Here is a 20,380-nt window from a genome sequence, read left to right as displayed (position 1 = left end):
ATGCATGCCTTTGGAAATTGCAAAAGTGTTCAGCTTCAGTGGTGTTTTGTCTATAGTCTCGCTAACTAAAAATCGTGGTCAATATTCGATTGAGTTGGTCGTCATCATCATTATCAAGCTGACGTTTGTTCCGTTTTGCAGGGTTTGGTATTCCATAGTTGAAACATAACATGTTTCGTAGTCCATGTTAAGTGTATAGTCGTTCATCATCCGAGCTCCCCACCCACCACGGAGTATCGCGAGGACAATGCTAAAAACAAGTGGGTCTCCAACTTGCAGCACCAAGGATACTTAGATGATAAACTTCAGCGGAAGAATTATACATACCGAATCCACTAGATTGGCCCATGAGCCATCGCCTTCTGGGCATGAGGTTCTAGGCCAAGTTCATAAAATATTTCAAAATCCAAAACGTTTTAGATTAACAATAGTACCAATACCGAATTTCAAACAATTCCAAATCAAATTTGTGCAATGACATATATACAGTCCATGCACATGGCTTGGCATGAGCAGCCGATTGGCCGAGCCAATTCACCCACCCGCCTAGGTGAATTCAGGGCCAAAATGGTGTATTGAGCAGCAGGAACTTGGTTGCAGGCTCCTATTGCCCTCATCCACCAGGATCCCTTCCTCCACCGACACAGGGCCGCAAACTCACGGGAAACGGGTTGGTGGACCAAACATCCACTACATTTTCCACTAGGCTTGACAACGGAACAAGAATCTGTGAGTGAGTGAGTTTAGTTTAGTTTTACGCCAAAATCAGCAATATATCCACCATATTTTACACTAGGCTTGACAACGGAACATGAATCTGTGAGTGAGTGAGTGAGTTTAGTTTAGTTTTACGCCAACATCAGCAATATTCCGCCTATATGGCAGAGGTTTGTAAATAGTCGAGTCTGTATCAGACAAACCAGTGACCAATAGCATGAGCATCGATCTGTGCAGTTGAGATATGTGAATGAAGTCAACCTAGTCCCGTTAGTCGTCTCTTACCACAAACATAGTCGCCTTTTATGGCAAGCATAATGAATTGAAAAGATGAATGAAGTAGTTCCGGCACATTGGTTTTAACCATTGAAATTTAACAGATTTGGGAGCATCAATGAGAGTTCCTACATTACCTAAGGAAGTACAGGGAAGTACTACACATCGCGTCATACACATCCAGGGTATAGATAGTTGAGTTTGTGAGCTGATCAGGTGACCTTTTAACACCCCTACATGCCCACTCTCTCCTATTCCACCCTCCATCCACCCATCTCTCTCTCTCTCTCTCTCTCACACACACGCACACATGCTCGCAAGCACGCACACACATATACATGTACACACTAACATACATATCACTGTATATTTGTTGCATAGGGGCAAGTTTGTTACGGTTGAAAATGGCATCACAAAGTTTATTTTTAATTTTAAACATACGGTAATTAACATCCCCTCACGGGATAGGAAGATGCCGAAACCTTAGAGTGGGCAATGTACTCTTGTTCGGCATATAAAACACGACATATAATCCGGATATATTTATTTTTTATCATTATTACATTTACAAGTTTCTTTGGAAATAAAAAGACAATTAATACACAAAACAGTATGCCATTTCTACATCCTCGTGTTTATAGAAAAAACGTTAAGTGCAGACCATCAAAATACTGTACATGTGAAATTAATGTGTTAGTCAGGACCAATTATTTACACGTCACGGTGTATGCAGTATGTGACAAGCCTAATCCTGGTCATGGTCATGGCCTGATATGAATGGTATTCGCACTACTTACATGCGTTACACATGCTAAAACCGACTAAAAGCATGAAAACCATGGCCAAGTTTACACACCTGTGAAACCCATGGTGAGTGATTATTTTCACCCCTTTGAACGTGCGTAAATCTGACAGCCAGATGATACGTAGATTTCAAAGGTCGTTGAAATGGCCGCCGGATGAACCGTTCATTAGCTAAGGTTAGTACATCCGGTGGTGGAGAGCGGAAGGTAAGTGGGTGGATTAATAAACGCATAACACGCATATACACAGACATGTTTATACACAAACACGCATGCACACACGAACATGCACATTTTAGAGTTAAACAAATTTCGTCTCTTCTCTACATTTTAGTGTCCACCGTTCAACTGATGCGTACTATTTTCAGAAGGTATTGAAATACATAGTTTACAAATCTGGGCCTTGACTCAAGACATTGTGACCTTCGATTTTTTCAATATAAGAATATTACTCTAACGTACAATTTAAAGTTGAAAATAAAAACAACAGTGTTCTGTCTATCTAAGGTTACACATGAAACGGATATTACATGAATTATTATGAAAACTACCCTGAAAACCACCCACAGATTGTTTTCCAGATATTTTTGAAGAAATTGGCCACTTTTTCCCAGAAGGATTTTGGCAAGTGTTCAATGTCCTCTCCAAGTTTCATAATAAATCTTTCAGCATCTATGCGAGTTTCGTGGCTGCTGTATCGATAATCGTCCATAACGGTACTTTCATATTTGTCCACCGTGTCACACAACACTGACACAGCAGTACTAGACGTTGATACAAAACCGCAGACAAGATCGACTAAGGCACAAAAGTCGCCACAGGAATCGAGATCCGTCGTACATTTCCTCACAGCAGTGAAGGCCCCACAGCCCACTTCCTTGACAGCAGTTAAAGCAAAACGTTTCACTCGGGAGTGTTCTGCGCCTGAAAATACAAAAATACATAATACAATGAATTTAACATGTATTACATGAAGTTTGGATCTGATTTCTTTTGTTTTTATTGTTTTTTTCATTTACGCCGCATTCAGAAATATGTCAGCTATGCGGCGGCGGTCTGTACACACTCGAGTCTGGATCAGACAATGATCAACATCATAAGCATCGATCTACGCAGTTAGGAAGAATCTGTGAGTGAGTTTAGCTTTACTCCAAACTCAGCAATATTCCACCTATATGGCGGAGGTCTGTAAATAATTGTGTCTGAACCAGACAACCCAGTGATGAACAGTATGAGCATCGATCTACGCAACTGGGAACCGATGACATGTGTCAACCAAGTCAGCGAGCCTGACCACCCGATCTCAATTGTCACCTCTTATGTCAAGCATGGGTTACTGGAAACTAATTGTGTCTCTTGGGTCCTTCCTTCTTTGTATGCTACATGTACCTTATTCTCATAAACGTTCAATAGTGCATTCATGAATCTTTGAAGTATGACACCGTGCCAGATCTGTGAGACGTAAGCTTGAAGGAATGCTGGTCTTACAGAGTTTGTGAGTGAGTGAGTGAGTGAGTGGATAAGCGGGTGGATGAGGGACTCAGTGGGAGGGTGGGTGAGTGAGTGAGGTGGTGGGTGTGCGGCGAGGGAGGAGTTTGCGGGTGTTCAGGCGCCCGAGTGAGTGAGTGAGTGGGTGAGTGAGTGACTGTCTGACTGTATACAGTGAATGTTTTGTGAAAGAGTCGTAACTGTACGTACGTCCTTCTCCGTCGTCAGCGTCCTTGACAAGGGGCGCTCCGATCGAGACAGGTGTCACCACGCCCAGCAGCACCAGAACAAACACCATGGGTCTCATGTTCTTTATCTGTTGAAAATTAAATATGTTATCTTTGAATCGTAAAAATGATATCGCATTGTTATTCCATTTGTAAGGAACTCATATAGCGCGCGATACGCTCTTGGCACTACCAAAGCATCCAGTCACATACATTAATAACGTGGGTTGGTTGCAATAGTTCAGCAACCAGGCAAGTCTCATAAATATGATAACGACGCTCTCATACCTCCAATCGGCACTAGCTAGGATAATGACGAGGCCATTTAAAGATTTGCCGACGCTTGTAGTTTACGACACGATGTAAAACTGCTTTCGACAACGTGTAAATACATCACCGCTAGTGACAAAGAAACGCCCAGTTCTAATATCCGTCCTTGTTTTCTGTGACAGATAATTCGTTGTACGACAGCGTTGTTTCTATATTTAGTGCAAACTCAAGGACATACATGAACAGATACATCTATAAGCACTGGGCTTAATGACAACACCCTCATACGTCTAACTACAACTGCTTGTGATGCTGAAAACTCCTAATAATGCTACCTACAACTATCGCTATCTGTGATATTAATAACATTCCCATATCTTCAACTACCACTACATATGACAATGATAACACTTCCTCCCACACCTTCAACTATCACTTTCTGTGATAATGATAACACTCCCTTCCATACCTTCAACTACCACTACCTGTGATACCGATGACGCTCCCACACCTTCAACTACCAATACCTGTGATACTGATAACTCTCACATATCTTCAAGTACCACTACCTGTGATAAAGATAACTCTCCCATACCTTCCACTACCACTACTTGTGATAATGATAACATTACCTTTAACTTCAACTACCACTCCCTGTGATACTGATAACACTCCCACACCTTCCTGTGATACTGATAACACTCCCATACCTTCAACTACCACTACCTGTGATAATGATGACACTACCATACCCTCAACTACCACTACCAATGATAATGATATCACTACCATATGTTCAACTACCACTACCTGTGATAATGATAACACTCCCATACCCTCAACTACCACTACCTGTGATAATGATAACTCTCCCATACCTTCAACTGCCTCTACCTGTGATAATGATAACACTCCCATACCCTCAACTACCACTACCTGTGATACTGATAACACTACCACAGCTTCAAATACCACTACCTATGATAATGATATCACTACCATACCTTCAACTACCACTACCTGTGATAATGATAACTCTCCCATACCTTCAACTACCACTACCTGTAATACTGATAACACTCCCATACCCTCAACTACTACTACCTATGATAATGATATCACTACCATACCTTCAACTACCACTACCTGTGATAATGATAACTCTCCCATACCTTCAACTACCACTACCTGTAATACTGATAACACTCCCATACCCTCAACTACCTCTACCTATGATAATGATATCACTACCATACCTTCAACTACCACTACCTGTGATAGCGATAACTCTCCTATACCTTCAACTACCACTATTAATGATAATGATAACAATAAAATATTATTCCATTATCACCAACGAAGTTCCCAATGCAACTTACACATTAAGGATAATGACGAGTTTGCAAAGGCCATTTTGAACAGTTGCCTACGCGTCAATTTTAGGATATGATGTAACACTGCTTTCAACAACGTATACATGCATGCCCGCATTTAGTGACAACTCAAGACAAGACATGAAAAGATACATGTACGTCACCTAGGGTAAACCAGCATACTGTACTTGTGTGCATCATTTATAACTACACAGATACACACATGCAACAGGTCCAACAATCGTGGATCACATCCCTCTAAATATATACGTTGGTTACAAAGAGCAGAATATTGAGAGAGTAAGCAAAGGAGAGTCACCACATAGACGTTTCTGCCTCCAGAACTTACATACCAGAGTGGAATTACCCTTCTACTTACTATTAGAACGTTTGATGGTAGACTACACTTACTTCTTTTCTCTGATACCAACACATTTTACAGAGGAAATGGTTTCTATGTTATGTTCTTAACATATAATAAAAAGGAGTCCATAGACTTTCGACATTTTCTAAAACTGTTGTAATTTGAACATGTAACATATTCTAGACTTAAATGGGCTGTATTTGTTATATATGTGTCAACCAGTCAACCAAACCACCAAGCCTGACCACCCGTATACTGTTCATGATTTGGCGAATCAAGTATATTTTTCAAGATTTGTGAGATAACTATGAATACAATACCAACTACAGAGTCAAACGGATCAAGTACACTGTTTAAGATTTGTGGCTCAACTATGGAGACAATACATCAGGGCTAACGACACCAAAATGATTCTCCATGGGAATGTAATATTCCAGAAACATATGCTGGACCAGGAGAGGTGACAAAATCTATCAGGCAGTCAAAATTGATTATGTAGTTGATTCCATGTCATCATCCAAGGTTCGACTGATTTAATCACTGGATTGTTTATTCCACAGGGGCCTGTAACGCTAAAAATTGCCATAAAGGTTTATACTGTCTCTGATGGGGTATTAGTCCTTTTACTAATACCCATTCAGAGTTAGTATCTACCTTGATGGCAGTTTTTAGCATTACAGGCCCCTGTTGTCTGTTCCAGATGTATTAATTTACAGACCGACGCCACACAGGTAGAATATGGATTAGAATGTGTTTACCACACGACAGATACGTTATAACCGCACAGTCTATGCGTGTCTTAATAACAGATTGAACGTCAAATTCAGTTATTGCTACTGCAATACATACCTACTTGTGCAGCGACCGAACTGATGCAGAATGAAAAGCGAAAGTGCTTCGTATTTCATGGAATTACGCAACTTTGTTAGGCATTGCTAAAATTAGAACTTGGGCCAGTCCGAAATGACGTCATGAATTTTCTTTCATAACGGTTGCTGGGTAACGCATGCAAGACAAGACTGCCTAAGTGCATCTGTGTATACACACATGGGGAAGTGGGAAGGGGAGAATGAGGGTAGGGATATGGTTTGCAGGGGAATGAAGGAGACTGAGAGAGGTGACAGAAATGTCTGAATACGCTAAATATCTACACATAAGCGAGTAAGAAATGAAACAACATGGAATGATATATTTTACAGGTTGTTCTGACCTGCGCTGCTCTACATATGCATGACCCGGGAGGTTAAACGGCACAAACGGCTGGTCGAGTTAATTAAATAGGGGAGCTCGCTGCCAAAACAGCCGGAACAGAAAACATTAATCCATCTGCAGCTACTTGTTTAAAGAAAGTTGGGACATTGCTAACGATTTCTCGGCAGTGAGATTTCAAACGGCCAAACTGAACAACCTGTAAATTTCGGTCTTGCATTCATTGTATGATTGTAAAAATAGCACGTGGGTAATAGCTAGTTTGTGACGTTGTAGTGAACGAGTGAATTGTGTTTTACGCCGCACTCAGCAATATTCAAGCTATATAGCGGAGGTCTGTACATAATCGAGTCTGGACCAGACAATCCAGTGATCAACAACATGAGCATCGATCTGAGAAAACGATGACGTGTAAATCAAGTCAGCCAGTCTGACCACCCGATCCCGTAAGTCGCCTCTTACGACAAGCATAGTCGCTTTCTATGGCAAGCATGGGTTGCTGAAGGTCTATTCCACCTCGAACCTTCACGGATCTCTGAAGTTATGTGTCACAATACTCATCACATGTGTGTCATAGTACACACCACCATGTGTGTGTCATAGTGCCCATCAACATGTGTATCATAGTACACACCACCATGTGTGTGTCACAGTACCCATCACGATGTGTGTATCATAGTACCCATCAACATGTATGTCATAGTGCCCTTCACCATGGGTGTGTCATAGTGCCCATCATCATTTTTGTGTGTTATAGTACCAATCACCATGATCGTCATAGTGCCCATCATCATGTGTGTCATGGTACCCATTATCATGTGTATGTGTCGCAGTACCCATCACCACGAGGGTCATACTTCCTATTACCATGTGTGTCATGGTACCCATTATCACGTGTGTGTCATGGTACCCATCACCTTAAGTGTCATACTTCCCATCACCATGTGTCATAGTACCCATCACCATGTCTGTCATAGTACCCATCACCATGTGTGTCATAGTACCCATCATCATGAGTGTCATAGTACCCATCATCATGTGTCACAGTACCCATCATCATGAGTGTCATAGTGTCCATCACCATGTGCGTCATAGTGTCCATCACCATGTGGGTCATAGCACCCATCACCATGTGTGTCATAGTACCCATCATCATGAGTGTCATAGTACCCATCATCATGTGTCACAGTACCCATCATCATGAGTGTCATAGTGACCATCACCATGAGTGTCATAGTGCACATCACCATGTGTGTCACAGTACCCATCACATGTGTGTCATAGAATCCATTAAGATGTGTGTCATAGTACCCATCACCATGTGTGCCATAATGCCCATCACCATGTGTGTCATAGTGCCTATCTCCATGAGTGTCATAGTGCCCATCACCATGAGTGTCATAGTACCCATCTCCATGTGTGTCATAGTACCCATCACCATGTGTGTCATAGTACCCATCACCATGAGTGTCATAGTACCCATCTCCATGAGTCTGATAGTACCCATCACCATGAGTGTCATAGTACCCATATCCATGAGCGTCATAGCACCCATCTCCATGAGCGTCGTAGTACCCATCTCCATGAGTCTGATAGTATCCATCTCCATGAGCGTCATAGTACCCATCACCATGAATGTCATAGTACCCATCACCATGAGTGTCATAGTACCCATCTCCATGAGAGTCATAGTACCCATCTCCATGAGCGTCATAGTACCCATCACCATGTGTGTCACAGTACCCATCACCATGAGTGTCATAGTACCCATCTCCATGAGTCTGATAGTACCCATCACCATGAGCGTCATAGTACCCATAACCATGAGTGTCATAGTACCCATCATCATGTGAACCACAGTATCCATCATCATGAGTGTCATAGTACCCATCACCATGAGCGTCATAGTACCCATCACCATGAGTGTCATAGTACCCATCTCCATGAGTCTGATAGTACCCATCTCCATGAGCGTCATAGTACCCATCACCATGTGTGTCATAGTACCTATCATCAAGAGTGTCATAGTACCCGTCACCATGAGTGTCATAGTACCCATCTCCATGAGTGTCATAGTACCCATCACCATGAGCGTCATAGAACCCATCACGATGAGTGTCATAGTGGCTATCATCATGAGTATCACAGTACTCATGACCATGAGTGTCATAGTGCCCATCTCCATGAGTCTGATAGTACCCATCACCATGAGCGTCATAGTACCCATCACCATGAGTGTCATAGTACCCATCTCCATGAGTCTGATAGTACCCATCTCCATGAGCGTCATAGTACCCATCTCCATGAGTGTCATAGTACCCATCTCCATGAGTCTGATAGTACCCATCTCCATGAGCGTCATAGTACCCATCACCATGAGCGTCATAGTACCCATCACCATGATTGTCATAGTACCCATCACCATGAGAGTCATAGTGCCCATCTCCATGAGCGTCATAGTACCCATCACCATGTGTGTCACAGTACCCATCACCATGAGTGTCATAGTACCCATCTCCATGAGTCTGATAGTACCCATCACCATGAGCGTCATAGTACCCATAACCATGAGTGTCATAGTACCCATCATCATGTGAACCACAGTATCCATCATCATGAGTGTCACAGTACCCATCACCATGAGCGTCATAGTACCCATCACCATGAGTGTCATAGTACCCATCTCCATGAGTCTGATAGTACCCATCTCCATGAGCGTCATAGTACCCATCACCATGTGTGTCATAGTACCTATCATCATGAGTGTCATAGTACCCATCACCATGAGCGTCATAGTACCCATCACGATGAGTGTCATAGTGGCTATCATCATGAGTATCACAGTACTCATGACCATGAGTGTCAAAGTGCCCATCTCCATGAGTCTGATAGTACCCATCTCCATGAGCGTCATAGTACCCATCACCATGAGTGTCATAGTACCCATCACCATGAGTGTCATAGTACCCATCTCCATGAGTCTGATAGTACCCATCTCCATGCGCGTGACAGTACCCATCACCATGAGTGTCATAGTACCCATCTCCATGAGTCTGATAGTACCCATCTCCATGAGCGTCATAGTACCCATCACCATGAGTGTCATAGTACCCATCACCATGAGTGTCATAGTACCCATCACCATGAGTGTCATAGTACCCATCTGCATGAGTGTCATAGTACCCATCACCATGAGTGTCATAGTACCCATCTCCATGAGTCTGATAGTACCCGTCACCGTGAGTGTCATAGTACCCATCACCATGAGCGTCATAGTACCCATCACCATGAGTGTCATAGTACCCATCTCCATGAGAGTCATAGTACCCATCTCCATGAGCGTCATAGTACCCATCACCATGTGTGTCACAGTACCCATCACCATGAGTGTCATAGTACCCATCTCCATGAGTCTGATAGTACCCATCACCATGAGCGTCATAGTACCCATAACCATGAGTGTCATAGTACCCATCATCATGTGAACCACAGTATCCTTCATCATGAGTGTCATAGTACCCATCACCATGAGCGTCATAGTACCCATCACCATGAGTGTCATAGTACCCATCTCCATGAGTCTGATAGTACCCATCTCCATGAGTCTGATAGTACCCATCACCATGAGCGTCATAGTACCCATCACCATGAGTGTCATAGTACCCATCACCATGAGAGTCATAGTACCCATCTCCATGAGTGTCATAGTACCCATCTCCATGAGTCTGATAGTACCCATCTCCATGAGCGTCATAGTACCCATCTCCATGAGTCTGATAGTACCCATCACCATGAGCGTCACAGTACCCATCACCATGAGTGTCATAGTACCCATCTCCATGAGTCTGATAGTACCCATCTCCATGAGCGTCATAGTACCCATCACCATGAGTGTCATAGTACCCATCACCATGAGTGTCATAGTACCCATCACCATGAGTGTCATAGTACCCATCTCCATGAGTCTGATAGTACCCATCACCATGAGTGTCATAGTACCCATCTCCATGAGTCTGATAGTACCCATCATCATGAGTGTCATAGTACCCATCTCCATGAGCGTCATAGCACCCATCTCCATGAGCGTCATAGTACCCATCTCCATGAGTCTGATAGTACCCATCTCCATGAGCGTCATAGTACCCATCACCATGAGCGTCATAGTACCCATCACCATGAGTGTCATAGTACCCATCTCCATGAGAGTCATAGTACCCATCTCCATGAGCGTCATAGTACCCATCACCATGTGTGTCACAGTACCCATCACCATGAGTGTCATAGTACCCATCTCCATGAGTCTGATAGTACCCATCACCATGAGCGTCATAGTACCCATAACCATGAGTGTCATAGTACCCATCATCATGTGAACCACAGTATCCATCATCATGAGTGTCATAGTACCCATCACCATGAGCGTCATAGTACCCATCACCATGAGCGTCATAGTACCCATCTCCATGAGAGTCATAGTACCCATCTCCATGAGCGTCATAGTACCCATCACCATGTGTGTCACAGTACCCATCACCATGAGTTTCATAGTACCCATCTCCATGAGTCTGATAGTACCCATCTCCATGAGCGTCATAGTACCCATCACCATGAGCGTCATAGTACCCATCTCCATGAGTCTGATAGTACCCATCTCCATGAGCGTCATAGTACCCATCACCATGAGCGTCATAGTACCCATCACCATGAGAGTCATAGTACCCATCTCCATGAGCGTCATAGTACCCATCACCATGTGTGTCACAGTACCCATCACCATGAGTGTCATAGTACCCATCTCCATGAGTCTGATAGTACCCATCACCATGAGCGTCATAGTACCCATAACCATGAGTGTCATAGTACCCATCATCATGTGAACCACAGTATCCATCATCATGAGCGTCATAGTACCCATCACCATGAGCGTCATAGTACCCATCACCATGAGTGTCATAGTACCCATCTCCATGAGTCTGATAGTACCCATCTCCATGAGCGTCATAGTACCCATCACCATGTGTGTCATAGTACCTATCATCATGAGTGTCATAGTACCCATCACCATGAGCGTCATAGTACCCATCACGATGAGTGTCATAGTGGCTATCATCATGAGTATCACAGTACTCATGACCATGAGTGTCATAGTGCCCATCTCCATGAGTCTGATAGTACCCATCTCCATGAGCGTCATAGTACCCATCACCATGTGTGTCATAGTACCCATCACCATGAGTGTCATAGTACCCATCTCCATGAGTCTGATAGTACCCATCTCCATGAGCGTCACAGTACCCATCACCATGAGTGTCATAGTACCCATCTCCATGAGTCTGATAGTACCCATCTCCATGAGCGTCATAGTACCCATCACCATGAGCGTCATAGTACCCATCTCCATTAGTCTGATAGTACCCATCTCCATGAGCGTCATAGTACCCATCACCATGAGTGTCATAGTACCCATCACCATGAGTGTCATAGTACCCATCTCCATGAGTGTCATAGTACCCATCACCATGAGTGTCATAGTACACGGTAGCACTGGTCTTCCACAACCCATACAAGTCGTGAGAGGGAACTAACGAGAAAGGGTAGTAATGCTCGTATATTTGGTACAGAGCCATCGTATCTCAATTGTCTGAACAGATGTCCATGCTGTTGATGACTGGTATGAGTGAACCAATCTTGATTATTTACAGACCGCCGCCATGTAACTGGAATACAACAGACAAAACTTCACCAAAACTTGGATCCTTGTCGACACGTAATGTTTTAATGTTTGTATTCTGCCTAGTGTTGTTTCAGGTCAAGCAAGATATGACTCGTCACTTAGCTTGGGTGCACAGTTGCTAAGCGGCCTTCGCGGTGGTTCAGAGACGTCACCAGCGGGTGGATCTTGTGGATGGTTTCTCTTCACATCGAATAATCGAGACCAGTTTATGATCAGATCCGGAATAATTTCTTTAGTGAATTGTGGTCAGCACTGAAGTCATGACACCCTCATTGTGGCTCTTCACCATAGGACTTTATTCAGTCGGTACGTTATCTATTTCTCGACCATGACCTGTGTGGCATTCGTCATATCCAATTGTTCATTTTCGATTATGATGATATTCGATTTCTTTGTTGATTTTTGTAATGTCCCTAATTGTTTCATTGTCAACGTTCACACGCATGATTTTGATCAAGTCGTTAATACCCCTGGCGGGTCACTGCGATGAAGACATTTTTAAAAGTCTGATCCTTCCTTACAAGGGAGTATTATGACTGTTAAGATACAGCTAATGACCCGTTGTTACTCACTGACAGTGTAGAGCCTTTGTGGCCCCTTCACATTTATTTCGAATTGACTAGAATAATGGCGAATCAGTCAGAAAATTTTTTTTTCCAAAATTCGAACCGCATTCGAAAGAGAATGTCAAGCTTTATAGGAATGTGAGTCCTAAATGCTGTCAGTCGTTTCAATGATAGGACACTGTCTTGCGCTATTCGATGGCGTTCAGATGACATGATGGGTCATTTGAAGATCATTCGGGATGTTCTGACTGTATTCCAGGTGTATTCCAGGTGTATGTGAGGTACATTCGAGCTGCATTCCAACTGCAATCGAATTACTTCCGATACATCTCAAGAAGCCTATTCCACCTGAAATCCTATCGAGATACATTCGCACTCATTCGAGGCGCATTCGAGGACATTCTGACAGGATTTGGAAGAGGCTTGTCTTTTGTATTCTTCCTCGAATGTATTCAGAATGATTAGAGTGCAGCAAGAATACTTAAAAATGCAGTAAGGGTGCGTAGAATGCAGTTTGTATGCACCTCATTTGCCGTTCGAGATATTTTCACTTCAAATGTACCTTAAAGGTTTTGAACATGTTCAAAACCTTCTGGCATGTTACAAGGGTTGACCCGAATAGATGGAATGCATTCGGAGTGCAGTAAGAAGTTTTAGTACTCAGTTCGAATTTCCAGGAATCTCCAGACATTAGTATCTCCAACGTGGGACTTAGTATCTCTTACGTTGGACTTACTCCAACATGGTAGACACCTTGTGTTTGGAAAATACTCTACAAAAACAACAACAAAGTAGAATCTTTTGTCGCGTTGTCCTTATGCCCAAGGTGTCGAATGCCAACAAGTCTTACTGGTGTTATCTTATCATGGAAGCAAAGATGTATCACCTAACTCAACACCAGTAGATGGATGGGTTAAATCTGGTAGTGTGCGGTCCTGTGTATAAGCTCAAGTCACAAATGAGTTGAAGTTGACCAGCGTTGATCACGGAGAGGACTTGGATGGGTGGCAGTGTTTGGGTATTTGGCAGTTATATATAGACCCATCAGAGTTTCTAGGACTTCAGTCCTGTCCCACAACGAAACACAGGTGACACATATGGTCAACTGAATTTGTTCAGAAATGCTTCTGTTCATTCAGTATTTAGTATATTATGATTATTGTTAAATGTAATCACATTAACAGCATAATTTTGGAGAAAGTCACACGTAAAGAGAGATGGTTCTACTGTTACAAATCTATACTGAACAGCTAAAGAAACGCAAGTTTCTAAAAAATGAAATCCAACTGAAATAAGCGCTCTGTTTACAAATTGATAGCGTTTCTTTTGCTGTTCAGTATATACAGTCTGGGCATTTAAGTGGTCGATATAAAAGCAGGTCGATTGTCACTATGATGAATGTTCAGGTGTGTACAAGACGTCATGTCACAGACGTTTTCTTTTCAGGTGTTTCGCATGTGTGTGGATTAACATTAATAACAACTGATAGGAAGGCAACTAAAGGACCCCACCCTGTGGATGTTCAATGTGAATATGTCTTGGCATCAGGAGAAACGTTGTTTTCAATAACCATGAGTAGGAAGAGGGCTCCAGACACAGGTTTCACAGACATTGCAGTGTTTAGATTCAATCCATATTCATCACTCTATGGTCAAGGTGTCACACAGAATTTTAAAGATCGAACAACTATCATGATAGTTGGTGCTTCCACATTCGTGCGCTTTGATCGTGTCGAGTGTGAGGATGAGGCAGCTTACAAGTGTACGGCTTCTTACCAAACAGTTGGCAACACGCTTGGTCAGGAGGAAGCGGTGATGAACCTTCATTTGCTGGGTAAAAGGTGTTGATTTCCGTTTAACGCCACAGGCGCGTTTACATGACTAGAATACCATCTAGATTCGTTGTACAAGCCACCCGTGAAACGTCTCCAGTAACCCGCACTTGCCGTTAGAAGCGACGAACGGGATGGGGTGCTCAGGCTCGGTGACTTGGTTGATACAGTCATTGTATCCCATTTGTGTAGAACCATGCTCATGCTGTTGATCATCGGATTGCCTGGCCTAGACTTGATTATTTACAGACCGCAGTCATATGCCTGGCATATTGCTGACTGCTCGTTCCTAACGTGACAAGCACGTGAGACGAGCATCCGACAGCGTATAATTGAGTTTAAAACAATATCAGAACAACTTTTAATCTGGTTTGCATCACTGAAATGTACAGCAACTCAAACATGTTTCATGATAACACGTTGTAAATGGAATTATCATTTTGAAACCCATAAACAATCATGTAACTTGATTGAAAAGTATCAAGCGAAAATAAAATGTGTTTTACAGTCATATAGTTAACAAGAACATCGGGATCTTTGTAAAATGCTGCCTTTGTTTCTTTGCAGCTGAGCCCTTGACACCCACCATAACACTGTCTCCTCCAACTAGCACTGGCTACACGGAAGGACAGCAGGTTGAGTTCCTGTGCCAGGGAGCGGTTGGGAAACCTGCCGGAGACTTCCTGTGGTTCCGTTACCGTGACAACACACCAGTGGACGTCACCAGTCTGGCCAGACTAAATCCTCCTTACCCAAGTACAGGAACTTGCACCTCTGAGCGAATAAGTCAGCTCGCACTGAATATGAGCAGGCTAGATAATGGAATGACCATCCGATGTGCTGCAAACCACACCATACTCACAAAGCCGACAGGCTTCGAGAGATGCAACTCTACATGTCGGCAAACTGACACCATCACAGTTTTCTGTAAGTAAATAAATCAAGGATGTATATTATACTTCACCAAATAATACACTAGCTCAAAGTCTTTTAACTCTTTTGAAACCTACCAGCTGCCGTGCTTTTGAAGAGACTTCGCACTGTAAATGTTAAAGATTCCAGACCCTTCTAGCTAAAACTATGCCATGATACTACTCCATAATCATACAACGACCTTATAGAAAACACTGGAATGAATGCCACAGTCTAGCAACGGAGTATACCATCAACAAAGGGCTACTAACCTACTGCCGTTTTAGTGAATAAGTATGTCATGTTTCAGAAATGGAAATCGGTTTTAAGGTTTTTATGCTTATTCGATATGGGTATTTATCTATTCAAATTAAAATCAATAGCCTTGTCGTTTCTTTTATTTAAATTGAACGATTCCCTTTGAAATTGCAATGTAGTTACATATGATTGTTTATTAAATCAAGGCAATGTGATGGGCGCAAATAGGCCTCTTACTGGCCCATGTCGCCTAAAATCTGTAAAACCAACCAACCAACCAACGTTAGCGTACTCTTAACAGCTGAAAGAGTGAGTGAGTAGAATGTAAGGCAATATTTCAGCCATATCGTGACTAAAACAATATATAGATTAACAATAATAAAAGACAGGTGATGCAATCTTGTGAACGAATGACAGTAAAATAGCTAGATATATATGTAAAACTAGTAATTAGATCTATAAAAAAAATAACTATAAGGGACAACACAATATGAAAAATGGCTATAGATCGCCTATAGATGTACCTTCGCTACCTGCATGGACCCTAGCTGAATTTACACCATCCCCTCAACCGCTGGCGATTGTAAGAAAGTTTAGCCAAAGTTAAGATAACAAAAATACTACGTTTAAAACTCCTGGTAAGTTTAAATGTACTTCAGAATTTTGGGACTTACGTACCCTCCCACGCAGAAAAATAATCGCCTTCGTGCCAGTGATTCCTGGGAGGGTACGTAAGTCCCAAAACTTTTGAATTATATTTAAAATTATCGGGATTTTGGTTCATGCGCACGAAGGCGATTTTTGCTGCTTGCTTAAACATTGAGCGATTTTTGTTTTCGCCTTCATGTGAATGGTGGTCCTTTCCCAATTAACAAGAACAAACGGGGGACTGGGGTTTGGTTAAGCTCCGTCGATGAGGGCGAAGGGATAAATCGAACAGGTTAAAAACCAAACTACTATTAGATTAAGATTTTTTATTCAAGGTTGTTCACATATTGTACAAATTAATACATAGACAAGCACACACTCACAGAACGCCATTTTCATATTTTGATATATTTGATATTTATTTTGTTACATTGATTAGAAAATGGGCAAAATATTCTTCCTTATAGATGACTCGATTATCTGTATAGACAGGAAATACTAAATGGACAATATTAGCGTGCGCACGATTTAACAAAGCGTGCGCACGATATAGCATATTGTGCGCTCGATTTAGCAAATCTTGCAACACTGACATGGTTTCAAATGGCTTTGACACGACACGAGGCATCAGTATTTCGTGCGCACAATTTAGTATATCGTGCGCACGCTATAGTATCTCGTGCGCACGAAATATATATTAAAAAATTCTCATACTCATGTCCCTTCAGCGCTTCCGTAGGGTTACGCTTGATCTTCAGCAACTTATGTTTTGTTGAAAGAGGTGACAAACGGGATCGGGTGGTCAGGCATTTTTTCCCGATGACACATTAAGGCACGGGTTACGCTTGATCTTGAACTTATGTTTTGTGTCGTGTCCAGATTGACAGCCGTGGTTACTGTACTGTGAGTGCCTTGATGAGAGAAACTTGTTTGGAGGTTCAGTGATGGGTGGCAACATAACTGTAAACATTGTCTCAGCCAAGGCTTCACCACCACCGAAACGCAGGCGTCTTGCAATCATTGACTCGGACAGCAACCAAGAAAATCTCTAATGAACTGTTTGACACTTTGTGCGCTTGCAAAAATGCCTCGCGAACATTATATTTGTTGTTCAAAGGTTTAACTGAAATTTTCCCAAATTCCAGACGTGTTTTTTTTGTCATTTTTCAAACTAAGTTAATACTTTTTTACAACAATACGCTCTTTAACATGAAAGCTGACTGGGAACTTCATAACGTAACGTGGTCAAATGAGTGATTAGTACAAAACTGCGTCACCGAGCTTGTGATGTCACGTATTACTGCGCACATATTTGTGACGTCATAATTCTGCGGACACATCTCAGGATGTTTACTTTCATGATCTGTGGCAAATGAGATCACATTTTTTAAAATTTTAAAGTAAGAATGACATTGTATTATAAATAGGTTATCACACTCGTCTGTTTTGGGATGGTTAATATCCTGTATTGGGAATAAACATTGTATTTAGCGAGCCTAAATACATAGCGTTTATTCCTAATGCAGGATATTAACCATCCCAAAAGACAATCGCGTGATAACCCATATTTATTCTTTTGTCTGGATCAGATTCAGTTATATGCAGACCATATATCTTGAAAAATGATAACTCTGGCATAAGCAAACACGAAATTTAAGCTCCATGCATCGATGTCATTTATGTCTGCGTGGTTTAAGTTTTACTTAGCAGTATCAAAATGCTAACACTGGGGTTTCAGAAGTGTTGAGAGAGTTAATGCTTTCAGATTCGTTCAGTGGCAGAGACCCTGATGTCAGCAAGAGCCCATTTGGAGGCACACATACGGGCGACACCGTCACCCTGAAGTGTAACGCTGTTACCAACCCACCAGCGACCTACACCTGGCGAAAAGATGGAAGTGTTAATTCCACATCATCTGGCGATAAACTAATACTTTCTAATCTCCAAATTGAAGATTCGGGAACATACACATGTTTGGCCACCAATGTTGTTGGTGGTATGACATACAGTGTATCCAAGTCCCTCAACATCAATGTTGGTGAGTACGGACGATTGGTTTCCTTATATATTTGATGATATCTGATCTGCAGCAATACCTAAGGAACCTTTTCGAAGATCCTGATTGTTCTGACTAAAACGTGATACCCCTTCTAGTTCGGCAGACAAATGTACCTACGCTGGAGAGGATTGTAAAACTTTCAGTATATATGATAGAAACAGTTTTAAGAGGTTTGTTTCCACAGTATTGTAGACGTCTTAAACTTTATATCGAGGTACGTATGCTGAATACTGTTGTGTATCTTGCTTGTATTGTGGTCAGTAGTAATAGTGAAACATGTTGGACTTTTAAGTTCCTTTCAGTCAGATTCAGCTTCACGATGCAATATGTTGCTTATGTTATTTCAGTTTTCATGACATTTTCTTTCAATCATCCCATCCAACAGTTCAAATTTCCACTTCATAAACATATTTTCAATCACCATCTCTCACCCAGTCTCCCATTCTGGACAGTGTTACGAGAATGTATTTTCTGTAAATTGTATTATTAATTAAGTAATAATTATCATTGGGTCACAACGTTTATTGTTATGAATGATCATTATTATGGGTTACATTCCGTATCATAAATGTTCAGTGGTATTAGTATTTTATTGGCAGGCTTTGAAGGTAGTTCTCTAGAGTTACCTCCCTTTCAAAAAGGTAAACACGAGACTACTACTGTTCTAGAGCATTCCACTTTAATGGCGATGGTCGTATGTGCTTGAAATGACTGAATGTATATATAAAGGATATTTGCCGTAATGTCGACACGGAAATACACACAGACTACAGGAGTATATATCTGCCTGTCCGTCAACGCTTGATCTTCATAACCGCTGCCTGACATCGCGCTGTGTTACATTCTGCGTAACTGTTTCTCACTCTCACATCAAGACTTCGTTGAGTTGACATTATATTGTGACCCATTACTTTAGATTTGACTCAGTTGCATTGCACATGAAGCCTCTCTTGTGAATGTTTTGCCTTTGTTTTGGTCAATATAAAGAATTATTGAAAATATAAAACTTCTCAGTGTTGCCAGTTCTGAGGGGATTTCTGACCCATTTTGTCACGTTTGTGTTTTCTTCTACAGTAGTTCACTGTAAACGGTGTATTTCACGGTTGTATGACCGCCTCTAGTTCTTAGTAACGAGCTATCAAAAGTTCAAACAGTCATAGTTACATGATGATGAGATCGCGCTAGTCATAGGTTAATGTTAGTGTGTGGCACTGACGAGTATCTTACTGCTAAGGCAGCTTAGAAAAACCTAGGCCACATTCGAGGAAAGCCTTTCATTAGATATTATAATAAATACAGTTCATACAGCTTTTGTTTATTAGTTGTTTCTTTATTTTGTTATTTATCAAATAGAGTGTGTAAACATGAACCGTTATTTCGCAGAAGAGAGGCCCTTTACAACGTTGCAACGTAGGGCGATTGTCCCGCATGAATATGGAGTCGTAAAGAACGACACCACACGAGCAACGTGTACTTCTCCGTCTACAGGTACGTATCTCCCATTACTGTAAGTGCATAGAACCCTATAGTTCTACCAGAAACTACTGACAAAGCTGTTTCGACAAATATCTAGTACGTGTATATCAATCATAGATGTTTCACGTACATGAATATGATTGGTTACAGTTTAAGCCTCTGTTTTGTG

General features: G+C 41.9%; 2 protein-coding genes across 2 annotated transcripts; one reads left to right on the top strand and one right to left on the bottom strand.

The window, feature by feature from the left end:
- Positions 1–1,522: 1,522 nt before the first annotated feature.
- Positions 1,523–6,436, bottom strand: LOC137291467 (uncharacterized). The gene is made up of 3 exons (XM_067822823.1): positions 6,368–6,436; positions 3,495–3,600; positions 1,523–2,720 (listed from the first exon to the last, which is right to left on the bottom strand). The coding sequence occupies exons 2-3, from the start codon at positions 3,589–3,591 to the stop codon at positions 2,344–2,346; spliced, it is 474 nt and encodes a 157-aa protein (XP_067678924.1). The 5' UTR covers positions 3,592–3,600; positions 6,368–6,436; the 3' UTR covers positions 1,523–2,343.
- Positions 6,437–14,418: 7,982 nt separating this feature from the next.
- LOC137272614 (cell adhesion molecule 1-like) lies at positions 14,419–18,749 on the top strand. Its single transcript, XM_067805010.1, has 3 exons — positions 14,419–14,860; positions 15,426–15,785; positions 18,442–18,749. Exons 1-3 carry the CDS (start codon positions 14,419–14,421, stop codon positions 18,747–18,749), a joined length of 1,110 nt encoding a protein of 369 aa, XP_067661111.1.
- Positions 18,750–20,380: the final 1,631 nt, after the last annotated feature.

Source organism: Haliotis asinina, chromosome 1, assembly GCF_037392515.1.
Source record: "Haliotis asinina isolate JCU_RB_2024 chromosome 1, JCU_Hal_asi_v2, whole genome shotgun sequence".
Lineage (NCBI taxonomy): Eukaryota > Metazoa > Mollusca > Gastropoda > Lepetellida > Haliotidae > Haliotis > Haliotis asinina.
The sequence above is the reverse complement of the archived record's forward strand: the minus strand, read 5'-3'. Positions and strand labels throughout refer to the sequence as shown.

What these genes read in the sequence shown, in the direction of transcription:
- LOC137291467 (XM_067822823.1), bottom strand. Translation starts at nt 3,591, where the DNA reads ATGAGACCCATGGTGTTTGTTCTGGTGCTGCTGGGCGTGGTGACACCT. An exon ending in CGCTGACGACGGAGAAGGAC is followed by an intron (nt 2,721 to 3,494) that starts GTACGTACAGTT and finishes TTGTATTTTCAG; the next exon opens with GCGCAGAACACTCCCGAGTG.
- LOC137272614 (XM_067805010.1), top strand. Translation starts at nt 14,419, where the DNA reads ATGATGAATGTTCAGGTGTGTACAAGACGTCATGTCACAGACGTTTTC. An exon ending in GATGAACCTTCATTTGCTGG is followed by an intron (nt 14,861 to 15,425) that starts GTAAAAGGTGTT and finishes GTTTCTTTGCAG; the next exon opens with CTGAGCCCTTGACACCCACC. An exon ending in TGACACCATCACAGTTTTCT is followed by an intron (nt 15,786 to 18,441) that starts GTAAGTAAATAA and finishes TAATGCTTTCAG; the next exon opens with ATTCGTTCAGTGGCAGAGAC.